General features: G+C 42.4%; 1 protein-coding gene across 2 annotated transcripts in view; it reads right to left on the bottom strand.

The window, feature by feature from the left end:
• LOC148030293 (uncharacterized) overlaps positions 1-20,256 on the bottom strand; it is a 51,284-nt gene that overhangs the window by 26,808 nt on the left and 4,220 nt on the right. For both annotated transcript variants that reach the window (XM_087686577.1, XM_087686576.1), the window contains one exon: positions 17,714-17,834. In XM_087686577.1, the coding sequence (XP_087542703.1) occupies positions 17,714-17,834 (121 nt within the window). The remainder of the gene's footprint in view (positions 1-17,713; positions 17,835-20,256) is intronic.

Below are 20,256 nucleotides of genomic sequence, written 5' to 3' on the forward strand. Positions count from 1 at the left end.
GGACCCCCTACTGATGACCTTCCAAGAGATTTTCACTTCAAGACAGATGCTAGGGAGCCTTTTGGCAGGCCTTATCAGTCTTCTCCCCAAAGGGGGAGACTGGTTGGAGCTTTCCCACTGGAGACCAATCACCTTATTGTCAGTGGCCTATAAGGCATTGGCAAAGATGATTGGTAGGTGACTACGCCCCGTGCTTCCAGACATCATCCATGACACACATACACGCTTTGTCCAGGATAGGAGCATCCTAGACAATATATTCACCTTCTTTGAGGCGACAGAGTGGGCTCAGCACAGTGGGTAGAGATTGACCGTACTACTCTTGAATTTCTAAAAAGCTTATGACAGGGTGGACTGGGATTTCCTAGAGGGCACCATGGTGAGGTTGGGTTTCCTCACGCTTGGATTCACGGGGTCTCCGCACTTTACAGATCAGCCACCAACACGGTTCTCATAGGTGATAGGCAAGGGGAGGAGTTTCAGCTGGAGAGATCGGTCCGGCAGGGCTGCCCCTTGACCCTGTACATGTTCCTACTCTTTGCAGAGGCAATGTCTCACTTCCTCAGGTCACGAGTGAGTGGATTACGCGGCCTCTGACTTCCCGTGAGAAAGGAGATTGAGTTGTTAGACTCAGAGTATGCAGATGATACAGCACTCTACATAGAGGACAATGAGTTGATGCTGGAGAGAGTGAGGCTGGCTCTTGAGGTATTCTGTTCTGTAGCGGGAGCGAAAATCAACTAGCGAAAGTCGGTTGGTTTCCTCACAGACCCAAACTCTAGCACGGAGTAGGGCGTCCACCTGGTATTTAGATGGGTAAGCAAAGGGCAGACCATTCGTTACCTAGGGTTCCAGGTGGGATTCGACATCACTCCCGCCCAGCAGTTTCTTCCAATCCTCGATTCTATTCGGAGGAAGCTGACCTACTAGAGCACGGCTCGCCTCTCACTAGCAACACTAGCAGACCAAGCCCTGGTGGTTAACCAGGTCCTCCTAGCAACAGCCTGGTACATCACCTCGAGTTGGTGCTTCTCCTCATCCTGCATAGTGCAGCTTCGCCGCCTAGTACGAAACTCCCCTTGGTCCAGGTCAGATGGCTCCAGGGATTCCAGGGTCAAGGTGGCGTGGACGACCATCATACGGCATCAGTCAGAGAGAGGCCTTGGGATCATAGACCCAGAGTATCACAGTATGGCCCTCTTGGACAAGCTAGTTGTCCACGGCCTCACGCCAAGAGAGTAGACCTGCGCCAGGTACTGGAGCCCACAGCAGACCGCTCCAAGGTATGGGAGATCATAGGGAGTCTTATTGGTTGGCATATCTAGCAGGGGCAGTGTCAGAAGGCTTTTGGCGGCGAGAGACTTTCAATACAGGCGACCTTAGCGAAGCTCTGGACCTCCATCATCCACTCCCTCCGCGGCCAATGGAATCAGGTGCAAAGCAAGTCCAGGGCTCATCACGAGCTCCCATGTCATTTTATGCGCATTGGGGGCGGCCAGGACCTGTTTTTTGTAATGCAGGCAGGGAGCTCCCCTCCATGGCTTCTTGCCCCCATCCCTCCCAGACTGCCTTGAGAGACTTGTATACATGATGTATTTGTGACTTTCATCAGCTCCAGCTAGTCTGTTGAGCATGAGTACTCCGTTGTAATCTGTTTTTTTTAGTAATATAATTAGCCACATTTTACTTGCAAAAAAAAAAAAAGTGCAAGGTTGTTTAGTACGTGTGATACACATGGCACTTATTTCATGGTAACAGGCCAAGAACCCCGAGGATGCAGTGGGTGTCAAAGACAAAAGTTAAGATAAGTTATACCAATTGGATTTCAGTGATCAGTTGGCGTCAATTTTGACCCTAGGACAATTGTTTAGCTAATAAGTGTCAATGGGTGACACTAGGAACTAGCATTAACTAATTAATTAATGTCAATCTAAGGGTCAACAAAGGTTGGGGACCACTCCAAGTTGCAAATGGCCTAGCCAATTTAACTATTGATAGGTATATCTAATTTTGGGCAAGGTCAGAAGAGCTAAAATTAGTTTTCAAAATTATTTAACTTTGAAAATTAATTAAATGGTTGAACAATGCTAGAAAATGGGTTTAGAATACTCCCACTTGGCATAAATACCCATGCAAACTAAAAAAACATTTTTGGGGGCTAGAAAGATGGATTTAGTTCATTTAGCCTACAAGAGAAGGAAGGAGATGCTCCTAGTCTGATCTGCAACCATTGGAGGACCATCTAAGGTAGCCAAGAACAAGAAAAGACCAAATTAGAGCAAGCGACAATAGTTCCTACCCTTCTAGGAGTTGGCGACACTTGATTGGAGCAAGTGACAGCAATTTAGAGCCTCTTGAGCCATTGGCGACAGCATTAAATGCTGGTCTACAGACAACAATCAGATTTTGGACTTTTCTTCCGTGAAAATCAAAAATTTCTCTCTTTTGGCATTCTCTCAACTTCTCCCTAACTTGTGCTAGCCATTCTCAACATCTCTCAACCATTTGGAGCATCTAGCCTTTGGAACACCAAAAAAACAGATTCTTATTGAGCCCGTTTTTGCATTTGCATTATTGAAAAAGAAATATGGTTACGGATCTTTCTTAACTTGGGTAAATGGTCACATTGTGATATGGGCAAATGAAAGCTGTTTTCCATAAGAAAATCTCAACTTTTGGCTATCTCAACAATATTTGGTGGATAGCATGAGGATTTCCACTGTAAAACCTAAATTTCTGCAAAAATCAAGGTTTGATAGCCACCTTGGGACACGTGCCAACATGAATAGGCATCGTATACTAAATTCAGCACCTGAAATTTGTGTAATTATGAGGGGATTCAAATGCCAGTCTATCCATTGTAAATTGGGGTAGCTTGGCCAGTTGGTGGTTCCATTTGTGCAAGTCCTCGGTGAAAATCAAGGGGCAATTGGCCCAAATTGCTTGTTGATTATACGTACAAGTGGCTTTTGGATTAGCAAAGGAGATTGTGGAATCTCAACTTGTATACTGTCCATTAGTAATTAAAGATAAAGAAATACCAAAAGGAGCGCCAATTTTGGGGCCAATCGGATGTCTATTGTCCAAGATTGTTAAGGTAATGTGTGCATTTCAGTTTATGCTCAGTTTTAATTGCTATAATTGAGTGCTTGATTAGGTTTTACCACCCTATCTGAAGAGGAAGGCTAGTTTCAAAGAGCTACCCAATTGCTATATGAAGCAAGAGAATAGTGGTTTCTTGCTGCCATGGCTGAATACCTCTGTTTTTGACAACAACAATCATGTTGAAATGTGGAGGCAAGACTCTAGAGCTATAAATGGTTAAAGCTCTATTGTAAATTGCTTTTGTGCTACTTTGAGACTTTTCATAGCTAGCTTTGCCATGTTTTATCCAAGGCAAAGTTGTTCAAGACTTGAAGGATCTTCATAAGGTAAAATGCTACTAGTAGCAATTCTTGATGTTGTGGAAATATCTTAAAGAGTTAGCATGGAGAAAAGACTCAAAAGTGCATGAGCACAACTGAAACACAATGAATATAGACAAAAATCCAAAAGACAGAAACAAGAGAGCAATGAATGAGAAAATGAATAGAGAGTGTGTGATATAGATGTGAAGGAGACCAAGGAGCAAAGACTGTCCAACAATCATTCTCTCTCCTGGAATCAAATTGAACGAGAGTGCAAGAGAGTATCATCCTCCAAGATTGGATTCCGAGTGCAGTAAAACCACCAATGATGATGTAGAAACAGTAGACACGGCCCGATGGTGACAAAATGCAACAATTGAGGGGCAATCAATGTAGTAAATTTGATGTACAATGCTGAGGCTAGTGAGGTAGATGTCAAAACATAGCAAATCTCTACCTGGCAACAGCCCCTGAATGTGTAAGAATGATGTCAATGATGCGGAATCTGATGTTCTACGGTGGAAGCAAAAGGTCACGTGGCTGAATACCAAAGCGCAGCAAACCTGAGTATTCTCTGAGGGTGGTGACAGCAAGATGTAGCCACAAATAGGCTGGTGGCAGCCTTTGGAGATGGGCATATGGCTAGCAACAAGGGCGGCTCCACTAGTAATAATTGATGAAGGTAGAATGGCTGAGCGAACTAGGCACAAGGATAAATGATCATATGCACAGTGAGTCCCTTTTATAGAACATATTAGAGCTAGAAGAATATCTAGTGTGTTGTATAACCATCTACAGTGTCATACAAAATGACAAAAAATCCCTTTTTGGGGGTGTTCTAATGAGTCAAAAATGCCAAAAAAATATGCTCATTAAGAGGCAAGTTGTCATGAGGACGTGTATTTTCAAAACCTCACTTAACATGTTGATTAATTTTTAATCACGAGGTTAAGTAAATGTTACACATGTGAGGTGTAACTAGGGTTAGAGTAAATTTACAAGCCCAAGACCCAAGGAAATCACGGGATGACAAAGACAAAAGTTGCTATAAGTTATGCTGCACTAGTACTTGGTGGTATCTAGTGCCAGTTGTTGGCCTAGGTCATTCATTTGGCCATAAATGTCAAGTGGTGACACTAGAGAAGTGACATTTAATGATACCTAACACCAATCTAATGGTCAAAGATGGCACAAAGACACTCAGTAATGAAAGTTGCCTAGCCAATTTAATTATTGGTTAGTCAAATTATTTTTCTGGGCACCGAAATAATTATTAGATTAATTTTCAGTATTTAAAGTCTGAAAATTAATATTTAATTATGGATAATGCTGAAAAAACCATTTGGAAAGGCTGCCACTTATCAAAAATGCCCATGCAAGGCTGAAAAACGTCTTTAGAGGCTGGAGAGAGGCATTTTAGTGCATTCAGCTTGCAAGAGAGAGCAAGGAGATGCTACTAGTCTGATTTGCAACCATTTGAGGGCCTTCTGAGGCAACTAGGAAAAGAAGAAGACCAATCAACAGCAAGTGACACCATCTACGAGCTATTGAGACAGGGTAGCAACAATAAATGACTGATTTTCTTCAGTTCTTTGCATCTACAAGCTGTTGAGTGTTGGGAATAAAAGGTCACCTTGCCTTTTACGTTGTTCGGTTGTGCACGCACCCTTACACATGTACTATATATAGATTATCAAAAACCTAAAGTGGTACTTAGAGATTGAACCCACATCGAGTCTTGTGCTCTCTCTCTCTCTACTCTGCACTCACTCTCTCTCACTGAGTGATCCACAGCATCACGTCTCAATCCTCGCACACTCTGCTGACAAACTAGTATCAAAACTTAGGTTACTGGAGCTACGTTAGGACTGTGTCAGGAGACTCGTCATAGCTGCATCATGACTGCGTCAGGACTGTGTCAGGATAGTCCATCAGGCTGCATCAGACGGTCCGTCAAACTACATGAGTCCGTCAGGCTATATTAGACTGCGTCAATTCATCAAACAGCTCAAACTGTAAACGACAGTCCAATCAAGGTAACGGGACAGATTTTTTATTATTTTTCAGAATTTCAAAGGTTTTATGGATTAAACCTTTGGCCCAGTGACGGGCATTTGCATGAGTAAGCACAATGTGAAATTTTGAGCCAAAAATTTGGGGCTTTTCCCAAATTTTGAAATTTTGATGCAGAACAAAACAACTTGATTCAAAAATTGCAAATTTGGTGCACATTTGCCCAAAAAATTGGGGCTTTTTCCAGATTTTGGAATTTTGATGCAGAACAGAACAACTTGATTCAAAATTTGCAAATTTGGTGCACATTTGCCCAAGAAATTTGGAGCTTTTTGCATTTTAGTGAAATTATGTCAATTTCACTAAAATTTGTGCACATTGGACCCGAGAAAATTGGGGGTTTTGCAAAATTTCATCAAATTGTGCAAGAATTGCTTGGTATACGCACTTGGGTACATGTATTGATACAATTTGGGTGGATTTGCCTTTGAAAATTTGAGACTTTTGACCACAATCATCAAATTTGTGCCCAAGGATGCATTTGGAGCAAAAATTGCAGCAAAATTTTGGGGATTTCACATGCAATTGGTGTGCATTGGCATATAAGTCTAGCTGTAATTGATTGTGGAGTGCAATAGCAAACATTCTCTAATTCTGGAAATCAATTTGCAGATCTGAATTTTCTGCACTTTCTTACCATGGTCATTTGAGTGACATTTGGGCTTGCATTTGCTGATGTTTGAGTTAATTTAGTGCTGTAAATCATGGCTGGAAACAGTGACAACAACAACCTTTTGCACATCAAGAAGCGTGAGGGTACACACAATTTTGCAATATGGCAAAAACAGTGCTATAATATCTTGGTGCAGAAGAAACAGGTGAAACCCATCAAAGCAAAAGGAATAAGACGAGCAGGTATGGAACAAGAAGAGTGGGATGATTTGGATGTGCTTGCACGCTCTACCATAGAGCTCTCAGTGTCAAACAACTTGCTCTTTAACATTGAGAAACTGAATTCTGCATATTAGAAACTGTATGCTCAAAAAAGTATAGCCAATAAGGTTTATTAGCTGAAAAAGTTGATGGACCTTTGCATGAAGGAAAATACAACCATATCTATACATTTGAATGAGTTCAACTCAATTTTCAGTCAGCTGATTGCTTTGGATTTCCACATTGATGATGAGTTCAAGGCTACTTTCTTGTTATGCACTTTGCTTGAAAGTTGGGATACTTTCAGGACAGCTTTGAGTAACTCAAATGCTCAGCTGTTATATTCTAATGTGGAAAGTTCTTTTCTGATGGAAAAAGTCAACAGGTGAAATAATTCAGCAAACAAGTCTTCTAATGCATTGCACACTAAGGGCAGATTTCAGTAAAAGGGCAATTCTGAAAATAAAACACACGTAGCAAGTCTTGTGGCAAAAATGTGGAGTGTCCTCATTGTGGCAGGAAAGGGCACTACAAACAAGACTATTTTCAATTGAAGAAAGAGAAAGGCAAACGCAAAAACATTGAAGACAACAAGGCTGAGAAAAAGGACAGCCAACCTACAAAGAAAAGCAGTGTGAAGATAGAGGATGTAAATGTAGTCACTCATGAGAATGACAATGACGATGATGTACTCCTTGCTTCTTCTTTGAGTGCACATGCATTGATTGCAGATTCTAATGATGACATGCACACTTGGATACTTGATTCAAGTGCATCTTTTCATGTCACACCACACCATGAGTAGGTTTTTTACTACAATGGTAGTACACATGGTGTTGTCCACTTGGGGGATAACTATGCATGTTAAATTGTAGGTATTGCAAGTGTGAAATTGGAATTTCAGTATGGCTCGATGTTTGTTTTGCATAATGTGAGACATGTACCTCAGCTCAAGAAGAGCTTGATAAGCACAAGGCACCTAGATGACGAAGACTATCATACCACCTTTGGGGATAGCAAATGGAAAATTTGTAAGGACTCTCGCATTGTTGCCAAGGGCTCTAAAAGTGATACTCTGTATCCTTTGTATGTATCTAACGTGCATGACCATATAGTCACCATAACCGAGAAACCAAGTGTTTCTTTGTGGCATAGCCGGTTGGGACACACGAGTCAAACTCAAATGAAAGTACTCGCTCGTTTGGGTTATTTGTCGTATTTAAGGTATGCTGATTTTGAATAATGTGATCACTGTATTTATGGTAATCATGCTCAAACGTCACATAATAAATCTCTTTCTCTAAAGTCTTCACCCTTGAGTTGGTACATTCAAATATATGTGAGATCCCAGGGTTATCTCTAGGGGGAAAGAAGTATTTCATTAGTTTTGTTGATGATGCCACACACAAAGTATGGGTTTATCCGATCCCTCGTAAAGACGAGGCCTTGGATAAATTTAAAAAATTATTGACACTTACTGAAAATCAGACCAGCAAGACATTGAAGTGTCTTTGCTCTAACAATGTGAAAGGTGAGAAGGATCGAAGCTTGCACACGAGCTATGGCAGGAGAGCAAGAGCAAGAAAGAGAGAGACAAGAAATGGGAACTCCAACAGTCACAATGTGTGACCAGGCCTTCCTTTATTTACTAGTCACTAAAAAATGAATGTAAAGAATAAAGTGACGTGACGGGCGCCCGCCACCTGCAGTGTGCAGTGACGGGTACTGTTAGTGTAGTAATACACGGGCGGCACGGCGGAGGCGCCTTTACCCCAACAACCTCCCACTTAAAGGAGAATCTGCCCCAGTGAGAGAGAAAGAAAAGAAAAAGACAGTACAACTGTACATAGGTACAAGGGATGAGGAAAGGCAACATCTCATCCAACGCCCATCAATCTCCTGAGGAAGGCAAAGCGCTCAGTAGTGAGGCTTTTCGTGAGCAGATCTGCACGATTCTCGTCAGTGGAGATCTTGACAAGGTCAACAGACTTGTCCTCCACGACACCACGTATGAAGTGATACCTCACCTCAATGTGTTTTGTCTTCGCATGGAAGACCGGATTCTTAGCCAACTGAATGGCACTCATAGAATCCGAATGCAGTGTAGGTATAGCATCAATCCCAAGGTCAACAACTAGACGGCCTAGCCATATGGCCTCCTTGCAAGCCTCAGTGGCTGCAACATACTCGGCCTCAGTGGTAGACAAAGCCGTACACTTCTGAACCCTGGACATCCAAGAGACAGCACCTCCAACATAGGTGAATACATAGCCAGAAGTGGACTTCCTACTATTTGCATGTCCTGCATAATCGGAGTCAGTGTACCCCACGACCCCTGTATCCTGGCTGCCATAGCAAATACACATATCTGTTGTGCCCTTCAGGTACCTCATGATACCCTTCACGGCATCCCAATGTTTCCTACCAGGTGTAGCCATATAGCGTGCCACAACACCAACTGCAAAGGCAATATCTGGACGAGTGGCTATCATGGCATACATCAAACTGCCCACGGCTGAAGCATAAGGGATCTGGGCCATCTCGGCCCTCTGCTCATCTGTCTGCGGACAATCGGCCTGTGATACCTTCACATAAGAAGGCAATGGACAGCCAATAGACTTTACGTCCTGCATGCGGAAGCGCTCAAGGACTTTATGAATATACTCCCTCTGTGACAAGTAGAGAAGTCCCTGATGCCTATCGCATCTAATGCGCATACCAAGTATGTGAGAGGCCTGTCCCAAATCCTTCATCTCAAAGCTCTTCTTCAGCTGAGATTTAAGAGCATCTAGCTCATCATGAGCTTTCCCTGCTATCAGCATATCATCCACATAGAGTACCAAAATAAGCAATGAACCATCACGGGCTTTCTTCGTGTAAAGACACGGATCCATAGCACTCCTGCTGTAGCCCTGTGACTGCATAAAGGCATCAAACTTATGATACCATTCCCTAGGTGCCTGCTTCAAGCCATAAAGACTTTTCTTCAACTTGCACACTAGGTGCTCCCTGCCAGGTTCTGCAAAGCCCTTAGGCTGCTCCATATAGATCTCATCATGCAAGTCTCCATGTAAGAAAACCGTCTTGACATCCATCTGATATAGATCTAAGTCAAGCTGAGCAACCAAAGCCAAGACCAAGCGCAGGGTGGTCATCTTAACCACAGGAGAAAAGACCTCATCAAAATCTACACCATGCTCCTGCTTAAAACCCTTTGCTACCAATCTAGCCTTGTATGCCGGCTTGGGGTTTCCAGGGGTACTTTTCAGCTTGTACACCCACTTGCATGGCAAAGCCTTCTTGCCCTTAGGCAAGGCAACCAAATCCCAAGTCTCATTCTTATGCAAGGAGTCGATCTCAGACTGCATAGCCCTCTTCCAGGAGTGACTGTCACCCCTGCGCATAGCCTCATCATAAGTGAAAGGCTCTCCTGCATCTGTAACCAAAATATAATGCATAGAGGGCTGAAATCTATCAGGTGGACGTCTGTCTCTAGCAGACCGTCTCACTGCAAGCTCTGCTGCCTGCCCAGCTGCCTGTCCAACACCCTGACCATGAGCATCTGCTGCAGCTGTAGGCTGTCCAACTGGCTGTGCAGGAGCTCTAGGCTCCTCCTGAAAGATCACTCTGCGGATCTCAACCACTTTCTCAAGCTGCCTGTGCATCTTGTCTTCATGGAAGACTACATCATGACTGCCTACTATTTTCCACGCCTGCGGATCCCATAGGCGATAGCCCATCTCTCCTGAATCACCATAACTAAGAAAGATGCATTTAATGCTCTTTGGATCCAACTTACTCCTCTTGTCCTTGGGCACATGGCAGAATGCCTCACATCCAAAGGCACGGAGATGCGCATAAGAGGGTGGCTTACCAGCCCAAACTTCCTCTGCAACCTGGAAATTCAATCCACTAGAAGGCGATCGGTTTATGACATGCACTGCCGTACTAACTGCCTCAGCCCAAAAGCTTTGTGGTAGGCCTGCATGGCTAAGCATAGAGCGGACACGCTCCTGAATAGTCATGTTCATGCGCTCAGCCAAACCATTCTGGGCGGGGGTGTAAGGGGCGGTCAACTGACGCTTAATACCCCTGTCATCACAAAACTGCTCAAAAGCACGTGAGACATATTCTCCCCCATTGTCAGTCCTAAGGCATTTCAGCCTATACCCAGTCTGGTTCTCAACAAGAGCAAGCCAACGCTGAAAGACTGCCAAGACATTGGACTTTTGCTTTATGGGATAAGCCCACACTTTCCTAGAAAAATCATCAATGAAGGTAACAAAGTACTTCGCGCCACCCATAGACATACACGGCATGGGCCCACAAACATCTGAATGCACCAAAGCCAAGGGCTCACTCATGCATGGCCTACCCGATTTCTTATGCGTAGACCTATTCTGCTTACCATAAAGACAATGATCACACGAGTCAAAACGTGCATAGTCCAAAGGCGGAAGATACTGCAAACCAGATAACATTTTCATTCCCTTCAAAGACATATGCCCCAAACGGGCATGTCAAAGTGATACATGTGGGATAGAGCCCACTGCCAAAACATGGTCTACAGAAGACCCAGATACAACAAGAGGATAGAGGCTGCCAGCCTTGGCGGCTCTAGCAAGCACAAGTCTGCCTTTGGTAATCTTCCAAGGAGAATCCCCAAAACCTACATGAAACCCTACATCATCCAACTGTCCTACAGACATAAGACTGCACGTAAGCGCAGGTACATGACGTACATCCCTGAGCAAAAAGAAACTGCCAGGGGAAAACTGCAACTGAATATCTCCACAGCCCACAATATCAAGAGACATGTCATCTCCAAGTTTGACCGATCCAAATACAGTACGGTAAGAGTGAAACCACTCACGGTAAGGCGTCACATGGAAGGACGCACCTGAATCCAATAACCAACACTGTGAATACATACTAGGTGTCTCAGTCAAGTGTGAGACATCAGAACAACTAGCTGCAAGTATGAACTCATCACTACCATCGGAATCCTCGGTTTGCGTGACATTAATTTCTTCAATCTTGACGCTGGACTTCGCAGGTACTATGCTGCGATCAGAGGACTTCTCCTGCACTTTCTCTTTCCCCTTATCCTTGCGCTTCTCATTGCGCAACTCATGACACTGTGGTCTGATATGGCCCTTTTTTCCACAATGATGACAAGTGATATTAGCATTGCGTCCACGCGACTTACTACGCAACTTTCCACGAGATTTAGACCGACCCTTCTGAGAGTCACGGCCACGGCCATTCCCACGTTCATTCCTGTCATTCCTGCCTCTAACTGTCAAAGCATGTGAAATACGAGAGGCATCCAAGTTTTTGCGATTAACCTCTTCCTACTGAAGAGCACTCTCAACATCATTCAGTTTCAGAGTAGCACTAGAGGCACATAGGGCAGTGCGGAATACATCCCATGACTCATTCAGAGTCCCAAGCAAGAAAAGAGGAGTTACTTCCTCTCCAAAGGTGATATCCTGCGAAGTCAGGTTCTTCAGTATAGCATGGAACTGGCTCAAGTGAGCAGACATAGTCGCATTATCCTTCATGCGCAGATCCATAAGCTGCTTCAACCAGTACATCTGACTCGCCGGACTTTTCTTATCATAAAGATTCTTGATCTTATTCCGTAGATCCCATGCACTCTGTGCTTCCTCAAATACATTATAATGTACCTGTTCAGTGAGAGACAATACAATCGTGGACTTGCATAGCTCATCAAGTTCAAGCCAGTCGTCATTGTCCATAGTTTCAGGCTGCTCCCCACTCAACCGAAGTGGCTTAATCTGAGATTTTTGCACCAAGACCTGCCAAATTTGACTCTTCCAATAAGAGTAGTTGGTACCATCCAACTTTGTGATGTTAAATATGGCATTATTAGTCGAAGAGGACGCCATAATGCAGGCTGAAAATGCACAGACAATGTAAAACTGCTGGCTATTTTACTGCAGAAAATGCCCAAAATCCACTGAAATGAGCTCCAAATGGCGAGAAAAGTGTGCCAAAAGATGCTGCCCACTTAGTACTAGGTGCGGTACACCAAATCAGGATATTTCAGCATAAAAAATACTGCTCAGTCCACCAATAAATACTTGCTGTAATAAATTTCAGAATTGCAATAATGAGAGCAAATTGTCCCAAAACTGGATCTAATGTCAACTAAACAATGCTAGGTCCAAAGCCGGCATAAAGAGGACAAAGCAAAGCCAAATGATAGTGAAAATACATGAGCATAACACCGAGAGATGTCAAATAGCATCTGCCAGTAATAGGCACACCCCAGACAATCTAGGCAAAATGTAGAACCAACTGCCAAAACCTGACACAAATAGGTGTTTGCTCAAAAGAAAGCGGATCCAAAATTGAGACTCAACTCATAAGCATCCTGTGAACCAAGACATATACTCAATGCAACATCCAATTGTCGGAGTATAATCCCAAAGTCTCAATACATCTATAACTGCTCAATGACATAGACTGCTCCAATAGCATGTAATCCGTGCTCAAGGTCAAGTAAGCATGCAAGATGCTCCCACTGGCACAAAAGGCGTACAATCGAGTTAAGGGCTCAAGCAACCCAAGACAAAGTACCAGTGACAAGTGACCAAGTCAATGCGTCATACGCTTCCCAAGAGCATGACATACATGAAGCAACTGATGTAGCAACCACTAAGCAAGACATAATCCCAATGGCAAGATCTCTATCAAGTCAATACATCCAGTAGCAAGCCAAAGTCAATATCCCTGTGAGTCGGAAGTGCTCAAAACATCCAAATCGGAGCTCCAAAATATCTGTCAAGCATGGACGAATTAAGAGGCATCAACCACGGACCAAAGCATGTAATGCATAGAGCTTATCCGTCAAGTACAGACAATAGGCATAAGCGGCCCAAATGCCAGTCAAGTCGACCAAACTGCCAATGACAAACCAATAACAATGGAGCAAATGCGATGCTCAAAAGCATTCCGGAATCACGATCATGAGTTCGAAGTCGATCCCCAAAGTGTAATACATCATGATATAACCCATAGCATACATCCGGTATCGATAGAGAAGCAATACATGTGACAAATGAGCTTCAGCCCGCTCATGTACAGCAGCTCTAAACAGTCCAAAACTGTCAATTTCCAGCCCAAAGACAATGCCAAATCATGGGCAAATCGAATGCATACATTCCCAAGACATTAGGCATCATGTAGACCGCATACGGGCATCAAACAAGGTAACCGGAGTAGAGTATAAGCATCAAATGCCAATGCCAAGTGTGGCTGCCCTGTTTCCAGCACTGTATAACAGTAAATAACAGTCCCAAATCAGCCAATATTTCAGGCCAAAATCATGGCATAATCATGTGCATACATTCCCAAGGCACTAGGCATCATGTAGACCGCATACGGGCATCAAATAGCACAACCGGAATGGAGTATAAGCAACAAATGCTAATGCCAATGGTGCTGCCCTGTTTTCAGCCTGTTATGACAGTTTATGACAGTCCCAAATCTGAAGAAATCAGCCCCGAATGATCAAGACCAATGCCCAAAGCTTGAATGACATCAAACATGAAGTCTATAGCCCTCTTGATCAAGGTAGAGAGCAAGAAGCAATGGCCAAGTGTGGAGCTGAAGTAGACGAGTGCTAACAGCCTAGAAAAAAAAATGGTGCAATCTGCCCTGTTGGTGCTGAACTTGTTGCTGCTCCACATGGGCTGAAAAGGGGGTAATGGGGGGCTCAAGAAGGGCCTATCAAAGGCCTACGACAAGCCTCTTTTGAGCCTTGATAGGTGTAAGGCACAATATGAGGGGAATAAGCTTCAAGGGTTTGAAGCCATGGCTGCCCTTGCTGTTTGCAACCTGTAGACTGAAATAAAACCCTGAAAGAATGATCAAATACCTCAGTATCAATGCCTTGAAAGTGCCTCAATAGGCCGGGAAGGTGCTCGGGAAGCCGGGGAGTGACGGGAGCTCGGGGAGATCGGATATGGCTGCCGGGATGGAGATCCAATGCGTGAAGGGAGTCGATGCGAAGGTAGAGAAGCACCGAGTCGAACTCGAGCAAGAGGAAGCCAAGCTCTGATACCAGTTGAAAGGTGAGAAGAATCGAAGCGTGCACACGAGCTATGGCGGGAGAGCAAGAGCAAGAAAGAGAGAGACAAGAAATGGGAACTCCAACAGTCACAATGTGTGACTCAACACCCCTTCCTCCACATTGCTACTACCATTTCCAGCCATCTAGCATCATCAAAAGTTTGTGATATCAAGTTACTACCTAACATAATCATCAGCATTTGGGGTTCTTCCCCACACTCTCTACCCTTCTCAATGGCTGCATTTTGGCTTGCTCCACAACATCATCTTCATCTTCATCTTCTGCATCAATTGATGTTACACCGAGGATCAAATGAGTTTCTTGTATCATACAGCAAGAAGTCGGGCCTGGTTCATGGTGCTTCCATGGTATTGACACCCCGAGGGTTAGGGAAGGCTTTGTCTCTTCCCTACAAAGGAGAGCCCTTTGTTATAGCTAGACTTTGGATTGATCCTATCAATACCAACCACCACGAAATTCTCGAATGAGCCTGAGATAGAATTTGCATATTGACTCGAATTGATCCATACGCACTCCAGCTAACAACATACACGTACTGTAATGGGCTTCTCCGCGAGTATCCAGTAACCAGGTGTGAAAAGGAAAGATTGGTAATTTTACGCACACAGACAACAATACTCTCCCATACTCACCCTCAACCTTCTCCCATGAGACACAATGGTGGTTGGACAGCTCCGCTCCTTGAGCACCCACATATCAATGTGTTAGTTGTGTTCATACACAATCGATGTTTTCTCTACAAACCCTTGTGTATCTTCACATGCAATTGTAGGGTATATATCAATTTTCGATGAGAATAAAATAACTTGTTGCCTTTAGATTGTTCAAGTGTTTTCAAGCCATTCAATCACTAACAAGGCTGTGTGTAGCTACTCAATCAAGCACTAATGCATACAAGAAAGTGTTAAGAGAAGAGATATAGTCACCAAGGTTTAGAACGTGTGATCAGGGGTAACAAAGATACAATAAGGCTGAAATGGACATGAATCAGCAATGTGAAAATCAAATGAACATCCAGGTCAACCATCAACTGGACCCAAGACAGGCACAGAGACACGAGCACATCACAACTAGCAGCCCCCACAATCAATACTGCCACACAAAAATGCAGCCTGCAACAAGCATAGAACTAAAATTAGCACAAACTCAAAACTCGGTGTGATAAAAATCAAGCATACCCAAAAAGTCTAATACCATGTCAATATGACAAAAAGTGGAAGCAAAACACAAGATTGAAGAGCATAGAGATGAAATATAAAACACATGAAAGCATCAAAAACAAATGAGAGCAACAGAACCGAATTCACTTTGATGCATCCAAAGCAAGTACGACAACCACCACCATAGCAAGGAGGAAGCATAAAGAACAAAGCAACCTCTCTCAATATCTAAGAGAAGCAATCTCACACCCAAGGGCATTTGCAATGGAACATAGGAGTACAAGTGATCCCACAAAGGGGGAAAAGCACATATCACATCTAAGGAATTCCAATGGACCTCAAAATGGGGAAAGGGTACAACCCAAGTATGAATGGCCCACAAGAGGAAGGAGTGACTGTCTGGTCCTCCTAAATGGACACACATGAGGCACAATCATGATTTCTAGCGATTTCTAAGCAGCTTTTCTAATCTTTGAATGGCAGTTCAAGTTCCTTTCATACCAAAATTGACGATCTCAATGAAGTCCTCATCAATTATTGCACACCTTTATTATCGGTTATCCACATCACAATATGTCATACCGTTCATGCCTTCATCTGTGCATATGGTTTGACGAAAGACTTAAAAACTATATAGTTGGTTTTGAAAGTGTTGAAGCTTCCATTTGGCCTTGCAATTTTTTATCAAAAACAGCAACTACACTACAAGACATTTGCATTGCAAGCATATGCAACATTTAGTAGAATGAGATACACATTCCATATATTGCAGCAAAATTTGTGATGTCGCACAAACACAAGTGGTCTTGGTAACTGTGATGAAAGAGGAGGGTCATGTGCTTCACAAGTATTTTACTGATAGAGGAAGCAATACACAATGTTGCAAATATCGTAGAAGCAATACCAATAACATGCTTAAGAAAGATGTGTTATGAAAGAAATATAACATGACCAATAGAAGAAGTAATATGCGATGTTGCAAATATTGTAGAAGCTTCTAATGGTATATAATACTCTTGCACATGGTAGTTCTTGGATTGGGTAACTTCTACGTGCTATTGTTTTTGGATGCTTATTATCTCTTATTTTTGCTCTGCAAATTACTAACTACTTAATGGTAGCTTTTTAAGATACGTTTTTGTGTATTTCCATCTCTCCTTGTTGCCAAATACTGACCTGAGCTCAAGTAATGATATTGCTGCAATACAAATGTAAATATTGCCCTTTTTCTATCTAATAACAAACCAGAATATGATTCTCCAGGTTGAAAAGCTAGTAAAACAATACTTTGAAACAGCATAAGGTCTCAAAGAATGGAGATTTTTTTGTTATGTAAGGTAATTTTAGTGTATTTTCAGTAATGCTTGCATTGCTGCAGAGAACTGCACATAATCTTCAAATCAGTTGTGTTCATTTGTGTTCTTTGAGGGATGAAATCACTGTCAATAGGTTCGACATCAGATAAAGCAGTCAGTAACAAAGTTTAAGAATTTGTTTATCAAAAGTAGTAAAGTAGCATCCCTTGCACAATTCTCGGGGCTTTAATCTTTATCATTCAAGAAGATTCTAAAGGGGATAGACTGCAATACACTATGTAGAAGCCTGCAGAGGAAGAGAGAGGAAGAACAGTCAGAAAGAGGGAGAGGGCGGGGGGGAAAGGGAAGGAGAAAGGTAAAGGGAGGGAAGGAGGGAGAGAAGGAGGGAGAGAAGGAAGGAAGGAAATCACAAACTAAAGTGACAAGATCTACATGCTGAGGATGCAATAATATTATCTAGCAAATTTTTGCTGCCATTCTAGGATTTAAATCATTATTCCCTTGCCTCACTTCCAAAAAATTCAATAACTTTCCTTCCTCTTGAGAAACCCTATGATAAACTATACTCTACTTGTGAACTAACCTGAAAAATGAGCTTTTGTATGTCAACCTAATAGCTCTTAGAACCATTTTTCTCTTGACAAAAGATCAATACATAAATTTTCTCCCATCAGAACATTCTAATCAAGCGTCAAAAGGCAAATTGATAGATAATCTTTGAGTAAACAAATACTGCCTAACTGAACATAGAGATCACTGTACCATGATTGAACGTGTCCTTGAGAGATGCAATTCTTGCAAAAATTTCTCCAAAGCATCCAGTCTTACTCTTCCCTTTATCTCTATCAGCTTTGGCCAGCTTTGCAATTCAACAGCATCACCACTGTCAAGTGTACAGAACACGAGTCATTTAAATCCTTATGCTCTAATATTCACTTATATAGCATAAAACAATGATTAACAATTAAACAAAGCATAATTGACTACTTTCCCTGCCTGCTTCAGTAAAATAATATGGAGGGGGAGCTTAGTGCAAGGACACTTAATTGGACAGCATCAAGTAGCAACCAGTTTTAATATCTCTAGATGCTACTCGCCTGCAGCAACAAGTCCTTCAAGTCTATGTAACACACCAGCAAGTGCATTTTGTTTCTAGCCTGTACATGAGAAAATGTCTCTGTGATATGACCTATAGCACGTAGCACCTCTTATTGTGTGCCAAATGCTGCAGAGGGCGAAAGGGACATGAAATGCACACACAGTTGACCATGCAGTCTAGTCACAAAAAATGTGAAGTCAAACAAGGTAATCCAGTGAGAAATTATGTTAGTTATCTATTAAAGTTTGACACTCAAGGTTGGCCATTTGAGAGTGTCAAATCTACATAATAAACTGTTTGGTACAAACTCTTCTCGTTTCATCGTAAGGCAAGCAGGAAGGGACTGGATTTCATTTCTTACAGATGGAGAGCCAATACTTCAGTCCCAGGCCGTCACTTTGGATGATTACATCCTTTGAGACTGTTGCAAATCTCAAAAGTAGATATGGATAAGCCTGTGTAGAATTATGTTAAGTTTTTAGACCAAATATGAGACTTTCAGTTAGACACTAAAGAGTGTTACAGTCTGTGTAAGACCATGTTAGTACATGGAAAGCAAGGCCCAATGTCTTTGTTGGTCCATTGCATATGTTAGACAAAGTGTCCCAGTCAATTTTAAAAACATGTTGGCACATTTAAGGCAAGGTGCCATGACTTTATTTATATTTATATATATATATATAAAATGTATTGATTATGCAATACATTAAGACAAAGTGTCACAGTCAATTTTAAAAACATGTTGGTACATTTAAAGCAAGGTGCCATGTCTCCACTATATTAGCATATATGTTGATTATGCAAGCCCTGCATCTCTCTATTGATCGATACACACGTCCCTGCATCTACTCCATGGGTGATCCATGCCCGCGCATTCACTTATCATCATATTAAAGTAACAATTTCAGCAGTAAGTACAACCCCTTGGACCTACCACCCTACAACCAGATGAACAAAAGGTGGACATATGCATCGGTACATGTTCATATGTGCAGTTGTATGTATATATAGATAACAAATGCAAAGAAACCAAGAACTGGGTAAGGTTAACCTAAGTGGCCAGTCTAGTGGTCAAGGGCCTCTAAGGAGCCCCTAGATCGGCAAGAGGGAGTGCTCAATGTGATGAATTGTTCGTTTGATTGCAATTGGGAAATTTGCTAAATATTACGTGACTGATTTATTGAACACAAATAGGGACCAGCTGCTTGATTAAGGTCCAGAATAAATAAACATGTATGTTTGCTCATGTGCACAAGTTCTACTATACAAACGTATAGTTAACAAACCCATAGAAGTCGAGGAGTAAACCTCCACATCACAATCACAATGAACTAGGCATGGTTGGCATAAGTGGTTAGTCCACTAGTTGAGGGTATCCACAGGAATCCCTTGTCATAGTTAGAGGGAGCGCTCGATGTGTTCAAAAGAGTGAGTTTCTTTGTGCATCAGGACATTTGCTAAATTTATGTGACTGATCTATCGAACACAAATAGGCACCAGCTTTAAAAATTTTCCCAGGCTTCTTGGTCTTTTTTTTCCAGTGGATTGCCTTTTTATGATCCTTCTTAAGTCTTCTTTTCACCTTGTGTCATTTTGTGCCTTGTATCATTCTGAGGGTTAACATTATTCCCTTCCTACTAGAGTGCTAGTCCCATGGTACTAGATGGTATGGGTTAGAGAGTTGAGGGTGGTCTAGGAAATGATACTTGGGGCTTTTGGAGAATTGGTCATGTAGGATAAGCTTGTGACATAGGATTGGAGGTTGCTAGTGTTAAGGATATATTGTGTGATCGAAGAGGACCTTTGGAGTTATTGGCTAGATGCATGGCTACAAAACTCAAGAATTTATGTGACTGATCTATCGAACACAAATAGTAAGCTCAAGAATAAATCCTATGTCCCTCAGGGAATTTGATCTTCCACAAAAGATATGTTGGTGGATTGGGTCTCAATAAAAGAGAGCAGCACGAAATTAGGAATTTAGAAACACATACTAACATAAGCACTGATTAAAAGCATATCCCATTTCCCAGCTTTTTCACTCACTCCATTTCCTAGGCAAAAATCCCAACAGCAACACCCCTGCTTGCTGTAAACAGCAGGGAAGAACCTCCAATACCAAACTGTGACACTTGACAACAAGAGAAAAGTGCTGCAGCAATAAACAGCAACAAACACCTCTGAAATTCTCTCCTATGTATCTTCA

The sequence above is a fragment of the Lygodium microphyllum genome, chromosome 10 (assembly GCF_053477565.2).
Source record: "Lygodium microphyllum isolate KBCC chromosome 10, Lygodium_microphyllum_v1.1.10, whole genome shotgun sequence".
NCBI lineage: Eukaryota > Viridiplantae > Streptophyta > Polypodiopsida > Schizaeales > Lygodiaceae > Lygodium > Lygodium microphyllum.